Source organism: Balaenoptera ricei, chromosome 13 (assembly GCF_028023285.1).
Source record: "Balaenoptera ricei isolate mBalRic1 chromosome 13, mBalRic1.hap2, whole genome shotgun sequence".
Classification (NCBI taxonomy): domain Eukaryota; kingdom Metazoa; phylum Chordata; class Mammalia; order Artiodactyla; family Balaenopteridae; genus Balaenoptera; species Balaenoptera ricei.
This window is the reverse complement of record NC_082651.1, coordinates 31,213,448-31,222,410: the sequence shown is the minus strand read 5'-3', so window position 1 is coordinate 31,222,410 and position 8,963 is coordinate 31,213,448. Positions and strand designations below refer to the sequence as shown.

The 8,963-nt window shown below is 50.8% G+C and overlaps 1 protein-coding gene across 6 annotated transcripts; it reads right to left on the bottom strand.

The window, feature by feature from the left end:
- Positions 1-1,690: 1,690 nt before the first annotated feature.
- Positions 1,691-8,903, bottom strand: DQX1 (DEAQ-box RNA dependent ATPase 1). Of its 6 annotated transcripts, XM_059942508.1 has the most exons (12): positions 8,440-8,903; positions 7,818-8,073; positions 7,360-7,553; positions 6,579-6,963; positions 5,992-6,225; positions 5,801-5,900; positions 5,537-5,695; positions 5,268-5,459; positions 3,269-3,388; positions 2,903-3,093; positions 2,377-2,567; positions 1,691-2,156 (listed from the first exon to the last, which is right to left on the bottom strand). In XM_059942508.1, exons 2-12 carry the CDS (start codon positions 8,052-8,054, stop codon positions 2,000-2,002), a joined length of 2,160 nt encoding a protein of 719 aa, XP_059798491.1. In that variant the 5' UTR covers positions 8,055-8,073; positions 8,440-8,903; the 3' UTR covers positions 1,691-1,999. The 6 variants fall into 6 exon arrangements, with proteins under 6 accessions (XP_059798491.1, XP_059798492.1, XP_059798489.1 ...); XM_059942509.1 differs by having other exon boundaries at positions 5,801-5,885; positions 5,977-6,225; positions 7,818-8,903; XM_059942506.1 differs by having other exon boundaries at positions 7,818-8,903.
- Positions 8,904-8,963: the final 60 nt, after the last annotated feature.

Sequence of the window (8,963 nt, the reverse complement as noted above, 5' to 3'; positions counted from 1 at the left end):
GCGACGCCTGCCCGACCGGCCGAGCGCTCTTTTCCGGACCGAGGCGCCGCGTGGAGCCCCGGGCCCGGGGCCTTGGAGCGCACGGCCGCCCACCCCGTGGTTCCGTAGCAGTGGAGCGTGTGAGGAGGAGGTGGCCTTGAGGCTATCGTCGAGGGCTCCTCGGCCACTGCCGGCTCCCAGGCCAGCGTTGCGCTGTTGCCCTGCGCGCTTAATCGTGACCTTTCCCGCCATTTTTCACTTATTAGACTGTTGCACCGCGGCTGGAACCCGAGGCGCTGAGGGGGCGGGACCTGCAGTATGATAGCCAATGAGGTGCGGGGAGGGGGGCGGGCTGGCCAATGGCTGCTCTCTTGAGGGACTCCGGATTCTTCCGTGGGTGTGTTGGAGCTGGGGTTCTGTGTGGCTGGAGTAGGTTTACAGGCCCGGCTGGAATCAGGAGGCTGCAGCCCGCACGGGCTGGGTCTGTAGCAAAGGTGTGAAGGAAGGAAGGAAGACGTCAACGACAGAGGAGTAATGGAGGAGGTGCTGGAAAGCGAGTCTGACTGACCGCGACAGGAACCAGAGTGTTATCTACGCTGGGCGTCTCATCCTTCAACTGTAAAATAATCGCTAAGGACTTTGAGCCCCATGTTGTCTGTGTGTTTAACCTGCTGACTATGTCCTCTCACTTGAGCCTCACAAGTGGGTGGCAGGCGAGACAGATACTTACACACTCGATGGAAGAGAAAATCTGGGAACACTAATCTGGCTCTGGTGTCCCTCGGGGACAGAGAGGGAAGAGGAGGAAGCAATGGACAAAGTTAATGGGCCCAATGGAGTTAGGGTGAGCAGAATTTGGCAAACAATTAGGAAGTGATAGGCCTAAAAATAATCAAAGATAATTCCCAGGTTGGAAATGTAAAGGATCAAGAAATTAATCGTGTTGTGGATGATGAAAGGGAAATTGGGAAGACAGAACCAAGATTAACTCTGCAGGCAAAACTAAATGCTAGACCTAGAGAGAATAAATTCTGGAAAAATGCCTTTTGGGGGAGGTCAGTAGACATCCACATAGAGGTAGGAAATAGATGGAATGATGAGAACAGACAGAATCTCCAAGGGAGGAAACTCTGAGGAGAAAAGCAAAGTTCTAAGGATTAAATGTTCCTTTCCATCAATTTCTATAAATAACATTTACAATGTGCAAGATGATTGAGGATATCAAAATTAATAGTCCAAAGGGAGAAAAGGGAACATAGTACCCAGCTGGGAAGAGAAAAGCATGATGTCCCTGAAGTTGTTAGAAAAACTTGTGAGTGGGCCAGGGGCTGCTGGGAAGCTTGTTGATGGAAAGCTAAGAGTTTGGGTATGGCTGCAGTAGCCTTGAGGTTTAAGAAGAAGCAGGATTTAAGTTGTATGAGAACAAAAGGGAAGACTTTTTCTGATTCTTATAGCACCCCCTTTCTTTCTCCCCTGGAGGCAAGAGCAGTGTGATAGAGGGAGGTAAGCTTTAGGCAGGGTTAGAGGCCAACTGTAGTCAAACTACTCATGTTCCATGTTAGTGACAGCTAGGTTAGTCATTGTACAAGTCTTGACCAGAGGTGGGAACCAGGCAAGAGGATATCACTGTTGGAGTTGACTCTGATTCTTTCGTACTAACTCATCTCTAACTCATGGATATTGCAAATGCTGCCGCAGAACCAAACTCAAATTTGACACCATATAAAAAGAACTTTTATAGACCAAAAGGGAACACAAGGATGGGTTTGGCATAAGTTGGGGATATGAAAGGCATGTTAGTTCCTCTCCAATAAATAGAAGAAAGCTAAGGAAAGGGTCCTACTCTGTTTAGACTGTGGCTTACCCAACTCGCTCCACTCCCAGCCCACCATTTCTTGGGACGCAGGTTCCAGTATTTGACCCTTAACTTTGGGCTTCTAAATCTGGCTGGTTGCCTAGGTGCTAGCCTGAGGGAAGATCTAATGTGATGAGATGAGCCCAGCTTCACTCCGCAGGCAGGTCACTGCAGGACACAGGCATCTCCAAGCTCTTGGGTGGAGGGAGATTCACTCCCTGTTGAAGAATCTGCCATTTCTTCCCTCAGCTGGTTCAGGAAGTCTCTGCTCTCACTAGGGGGCAAGTTACTCAGGAAGTATGGAGGGGCCAATTCCACCAGCCTGACAGAGACAGTCATAATTAGATGATTTCTGTATCCTCTTTTATAATGCATGTTGTTAAACTTCTTACTACCCTTTCCACAAACCCGGTCTCCTCAAGCCATATGTTACCACAAACCACTAAGACCCCCTCCTCTTCTTAGGGTCTCTAAATCCCTAGCTTTAATTTTGGCCCCAGGAAGAGGAATGGGCAGTGTAAGAGGGTTGTCAGGGAACTCACATCTGTGGTTGAATCTCAGAAACAATGGAAAGGCAGTTGTCTTTGGAAATGGAGAAACTGTGGTAAAGCACCCAGGGCGGGGGTCTGGCAGGAGCCCTGCGGCTTCGGTAGCAGCAGTATGGGGAGAGCTGGGCCACATGCTTATGGGTTAGGAGCAGGTAATTTCCAGTTCCATCTGTGTCTCGGGCCACCTCGTTGAAAGACAAAGATATTGAAGGAATAAGTGAGAGTGAAGTGTCAGTCAGTAGAAGAAGAAAAGGGGGTTGAGAAAGAATTATTAGCAAGGGTGGTAAGAGTATTAAAAGTAAAGCATACCTCTAGGTGTTATAGCCCTACCATACTACCATACTGTATGGCATCTCCATAGCCCCTTGTATCCAAAACCTCAAAGGAAAAGTTTCTCCTGGTTCTAAAGAATCCTTTGTAGGGCCACCTGGACCCCAATTTCAGAGGTGACATACACCAATCTTTGCTTCCTCTACTTTCTGCTCCTTTTATGACCCTCACCCCAACTCTTTCCCCTAACCTTAAGGAAGTATCCTGACACCAGTGCTTTCTGAAGGTCTCTGCGATTCTGCTCAGAGCCAAAGGCTGGTTGAGACAAGGGAAGTTCAATCCGTTGCATGAGTTCTAGGAGTTCTCCCCGAAGTTTATGGGCTTGGCACAATGCTGCCCAGTTTAGACCCCGAGCCTGGCACCAAGCCTTGTCTGCTCCACCTAGGAATAGAAAGGGACCAGCTATAGCTAAAGCCCTTGAGACCCCCAAAAGAACCCAACCCTTGGCCAAAGGGCTTCCTTTTCCTGGGAATAGAGATCTGTCAGCTGGTTGCACACCACTTCCTCTCTTTGGAAAATCTGGATTCTGTAAGAGGATGCAGATTGGACCACTCACTCTGTATAAAGGCTTCATACACCTGGATCAGAGAGCTGTGATCACCATCCACGTGTTCTAGTGCCCGACGCAGGGCAGCTTCTTCTGCACAGAGTGGAGGACGAGTAAACCCAGGGGCAGCTGGAGGCAGAAGAGAGGAAGTTCATTTTGGGGAATGAGAAAGGACAGCAGTGCACTGAAGAGGTAGAAGTGTCCCTTTGGGAACTTTATTCAAAAGACTTCTAGAGACTATGCAGTTTATTAGACATTTACGATAAATAAATGAAAAACAGTCTCTGCCCTCAAGAAGCTTGGGAGAGATCAACAAGTAAGCAAACTTGATAAGCCCAATAGGTGTGCAGGCCAGTATTTGAAGTTTGAGTAGGAATTAGTTCAGTGGAGAAGGGGCAGAGGGAGTATTCTAGACCATGGGAATAGCATGTTTGGAGAACTGCAAGCACCTAGTATATGAGTGGAGGGAATGGCATGTGTGGCAGGGTGGCAGGAGATTAAGCCGGAGAGGTAGGTATGGGCTAGGTTAAGAGAGGCTGGATGTGCTGTGCAAATGAGTTTACATTCTGCTTGGAAGGTAGAGAATAGCTGATGAAGAAGAGTTTTTAAGAGTCCACGTGTTTGGAAGAAGTTCACATGGTTAGGAGGCTACTAAAGGAATCCAGCTGAGTAGTGATGAAGTAACACTGGCACTGACTGTGAGTATGGAGACGAACAGGTAAATTTTTTAAAAATTAGGAAAAGTGAAAAATAAAAATGAAAAAACCTGGAGAAAGGTTAGTCTAGAATGATGATAGTGGAGCTGCAGAGATGATTGTATGATTTTGCGGTGGTGGTGGTGGTGGTGGTGAGGGGGTAGTTTAAAAAAGTGCTCAGGCTTGGGCTTCCCTGGTGGTGCAGTGGTTAAGAATCTGCCTGCCAATGCAGGGGACATGGGTTCAAGCCCTGGTCTGGGAAGATCCCACATGCCGCGGAGCAGCTAAGCCCGTGCGCCACAGCTACTAAGCCTGTGCTCTAGAGCCCGCGTGCCACAACTACTGAGCCCGTACGCCACAACTACTGAAGCCCGCGTGCCTAGAGCCCATGCTCCGCAACGAGAGAAGCCACCGCAATGAGAAGCCCGCACACCACAACGAAGCCCGCGCACAGCAACGAAGACCTGACACAGCCAATAAATAAATAAGTAAAATAAATTTTAGTTTTTAAAAAAAGTACTCAGGCTCAAAAACAACGACAACAAAAGTGCTTGAGTTCAGTTCTGGGTTGAAGTATTATGGACAATTCTGATAGAAACGTCCATCAGGAGTTAGATATATAAATCCAAGATTCAGAAGAATGATATTGTGGCATTTCAGACCATGGGTGTGAATGAACTTGCTCAGAGAGTTCAGGGAATGGGAAGACAAAAGGGGCAAGGACAGAACCCTGAGGTCCAACTTAGCAGTGGAGGAGCAGAGGATGAAGCAGAGGAGGAAGAGCTCAAGTAAGAGACTAGGGAGTGGCCAGAGGGGTAGGGTGAAAACCACAAGGAGCGGGTCACAGAGGCTTAGGGAGGGGGCAATTTTAAGGTGGGAATGGTTGGTGTTCTCAAGTGTCAAAAGAAAGTCACGAACAGGGGCTCAAAAGTGTTCATTGGATTAGGTCTCTAGGAGGCCACTGGTGAGCTGAAGGCTGTGTCAGTGTTGTGGTGGGCCTGAAGTTGGAATGCAGTGGGCAAGGAATACCCTAGACTGAACAGGATAGAGATTATTCTGTATAGCCGAAGGGGAGTGTAGGGCTGAGGAAGAGGGGTGCAGTTTTAGTAATAACAAGTAGGAGAGATTTAAGCATGTTGAGGGGCAAGAACCAACAAAGAGATCGGAGAGGGATAAGTGATAAAGCCTAGTTCCTTAGGCACTGTGAGCGCTGGGGGCTACAGCAAAGGGGAATGGGCTAGCTTTAGGAGCACCGGAACACCAAAGGGAAGGCTGAAGTGGCCATAAGAGCCAGAGAGAGAAGCGATTTATACCAGTGAGCATGGCGGCCAGGGTGAGCATCTCATCCACACAGTCAAACTCGCACGAGGCCAGCAGGGCTTTGGCCAGATCAGGGGCCAGGGGAAATTCTGATAGGATGACTCCCAGGTCTGACAGGTCCCCATTATCATCCAGGGCTGCCAGATAGTCTAAATCTTCCAGGGCCTGCATTAGTGCTTCTGGAGCTGGAGAGGGAACAAGGCTTACAGGGCAGGGGGTCTCAGAGCCTGGACAACAGGACTTGGGCAGGAGGGGTGCTCACCAGGCCGGTCCAGGAAGTGACACTCTCCTGGCTCTACAATCTGTCTCCTCTTTAGTAGTAATATCAGGGGGCTCAGATTCTCCTCACACACCCTGGGTTTGGGCAGCGGGGGAGCCTCTAGTTCTAGGAAGGACTTAGGATACAGGCAGAGGCAGGATCCTGAGGGGAGAAAGACCTGGGAAAGAAGACCACTGTAGATTTCTCAGGGCTCATGGGTTGGTGACTCTTTTCGTGTTTGATCTCATTGAGGGCAAAGGCTCTTACCTGGTAGGATCCCTGTTGCCCGCAGTCGTCTTGCCTCTGCCTGACACTTGCTGATTGGTCTCAACACTTGGGATTCTGCTCGGATCTGAGGATTGTAAACCTGTCACCGCCCCCCAACCAAGGCCAAGACAAATGAGAGAGGGCTATTTCTATCTTTAGCCCCCGCGTCCCCTCACCTCTCTTTCACTTACACTTCGAAGCTCCAGTCCTGAGTCAATGACATGTCGGATGGAAGGGAGAGAGAAGGAGAAGTCGGCCAGCCAGTGAGTGACCACAACCTTTCGGGCACCCGATTCTACGTCCTCATACACAGCCTGAACAGCTTGTCCACAGCCTGGGTGAAGGGGCAGCACCCGTGGTGGAGGCCCTTGGTCCTCCAAGGAGCCCCCATCCCTGGACAAGGACTCACAGCACAGGGAAATTTCCTGAGGAAAGGGGCGGGGTATTAGGGTAGTTCTCACCTTTGTGGGTCACAGACCCCTTTGAAAAACTGATGAAACACTATGGTCCTTCACTCTGAAAAAATGCACATACTCATATAAAGTTGGGGTGTTATAATTTCAGGAGCTCACTGAACCACAAATCCCTGCATTGTATGGAATCAAAAAGAGGGTGGTAGACCTTTTTACCCTGAAACCCCAGAGTTTTTCCTCAGGACTTCAATGGAGAGTAAGTACTAGAACTCCAATGTTCCTAACAAGCATTGCTCACATTCCCCCTGGGACAGGAAGGGACAGACATGAGACATGAGTACCTCCTTTTGCATCCCATTTTTTACCTCCTCACTGGGCAGGTACACTAGCACATCTCCTGGAGCCTCCTTCCGACACAATTCAAGCACAGCTTGGCAGGCAGCTTCCACTCTATCAGTAGGGACAGTGTCCCTGTAGACGGGAGTGGGACACCTGCCAGTCTCTCCAAGTACATGTACAATAGGAGGATTGCCCCAGAAGGCCTGGAGCTTAGGTTCGAGGGCTGGGTCAGTAACTACAACCACTCTGGGGTCCCCGGGAAGGTTTCCCAGCCTGGCATCTCGCAGGAGCCCCTGGAGCAAATCTGAGGCCACTGACCGCTCCTGAGCCTCATCCAGCACCAGCACACCCCACGCTCCAGTGCCCCGGGTCGAGGCCACCTCCTGCAGAAGCAGCCTGTCCCAGCAGAACCTGTTGACATTGGCAGTGGGCAGAGGAGTCAGTGTAGACACTGACCAGCCCCAGAAGTCCAGAGGAGCTTCTCCCCAGGGGGCCTAGATTCTGATAGTAAAGACCCTGTGACTGACTTCCTGAGCCCATGGACCTTTACCTGTGACCCACAACCCCACTGGTGACACTGTTCACAAGCTGTACTCCAGTTAGGAAAGTGAGACTTTCATGATGAGGGTGAGGTTGAATGTCTGAGGTCCCTGGCTGGGGTTAAAGGGCTGAATTCAGCAGTTGCATCATGCATGATTTAAAGGGTGAGCTAGGCTGAGGGAGGGAATGGTGAGATATCAGAAGACTGGGCTTGTTTCTACTGGATGAGGGGAAGGAGATCTGGGTCAGGCCCGCAGGGGGCCACACCTGAGCAGGGTGTCAGGCCCAGTGCAGTCCTCTTGGGGGATGCTGTATCCAACCTCATGACCCAGGGTCAGGTCCATTTCATCAGCAACTTGCAGGGCCAAGCTCAGGGCTGCCAGAGGGTAGGGCTGAGTCACAGTTACCCGGCCCTTCTGGAAACCCCTGGCCAGCACAAACTCTGCACACCACTGTGGGATCTGCGGTAAGGGTAGGGAAGGACAACCAGTCAGCGAGATATAGAACTCCAGTCAAAAGTGCTGGGGGAGCTGTGGCCAGTTTAATCTCTCCTTATTTGGGGAGTCCCCTGGTCCTTCACCAGCTACCCTGGGGCCAGCCTGTCTCCTTTTACCCACCTCCCTTATTACTCCACACAGCTCCGCCCCGCCCCCCTTCCCCCCTTGTCCCAGGAAGAGCCAGTTCCCTAGCCCCTCCGTTTGTCCACTCCCAGAATCTTCCCCAACCTGGGTGCTCTTGCCAGAGCCAGGCTCTCCAGACACCAGCACCACTCCACTGGGGCTACTCTCCAACTGCTCCAAGAAGATAAAGCGAGCAGCCCAGATAGGCAAGGATCGGCGCTGCTCAAGCAGCTCGTAGTAGCGGGAAGAGAAGGGGAGCCCGTCAAAGGGGTTCACAGCCAGTTCAGACTCTCCAGGGTTTGGGCCAGTCTCTTCTTCCAGCCCGAGAACCTGAGAGGCCATGGTGGCTGTCTAGCAGGACCTACAGAAGGCAGGGCAGACATCAAGGCTTCGTATTTGGTGACTGACACCATCTGCCCACCTCAGCCCTGACCCCTAACCTGTACCCTCAAGTGATAATGCAGCGGGGTCCATCCTTCCCAGTATTTCTTGCCTGCCAGGAAACAGTGGAGAGTTGAGTCTCCAAGTAAGGGACTATCAAAAGTGGACTATTACCCTGTAGTCAGATAGTAAAAATCCTTTGACTAACACAGGGGTCCTCAGGGGCAGCAGGAATTCTATGAGACATGGTAATCTGTGGGAAGGTCCCCAAGGGAAAAGAATGAAGAATTGGAGGAGGAGGGGGGTAGGAATCAGGGAGCAGGGCCACAGGATCCTGGATTCAAACCTGCTTGCAGCTCTGAGACGTGTCAGGATGGCAGCCAGTTCCAGACCCACACAGCAAGTCACCAATAACCCTGACCTGCTGTGAAGTACAAAGGTAAATTCCGGCTCCACCCTGGGGTGTGCCTCAACAGTCCTAAAGACTGTTTTGGGGTGGGGCCATGTGCTCCACCTTATTTAATCTGGTCAGCGGCCTATGGAAAATAGGCTCAAGCCACCACACTGAGCATGTGTGAACTCTGCAGACTTTGTGTATTGTGCTCATTAGTGAAAGGCATCCTGGGACTTGCAGTTTTGCAGCTTTTTCCTCACATACCTGGGCTTAACACCCAAGCTAGGGTCCAGTTGCTTCTGGGCCTTCAGCTCAGTTACGTTTCCTTAATATCACGCATCTCTTGACATGAGGAGGTGACTGCAGACAGTTCCATTCTGACCACCCCCACAAACCCACAAGGAGGCCCTCATCCCTGATCCCTACAACCAAGGGAAAAGGAACTTGCTATGGGGCTTTTGAGACCCAGAGAGGCA

What these genes read in the sequence shown, in the direction of transcription:
- DQX1 (XM_059942509.1), bottom strand. Translation starts at nt 8,054, where the DNA reads ATGGCCTCTCAGGTTCTCGGGCTGGAAGAAGAGACTGGCCCAAACCCT. An exon ending in GGGCCTGACACCCTGCTCAG is followed by an intron (nt 6,964 to 7,359) that starts GTGTGGCCCCCT and finishes CAATGTCAACAG; the next exon opens with GTTCTGCTGGGACAGGCTGC. An exon ending in TCTGAGATTCAACCACAGAT is followed by an intron (nt 2,157 to 2,376) that starts GTGAGTTCCCTG and finishes TGTCTCTGTCAG; the next exon opens with GCTGGTGGAATTGGCCCCTC.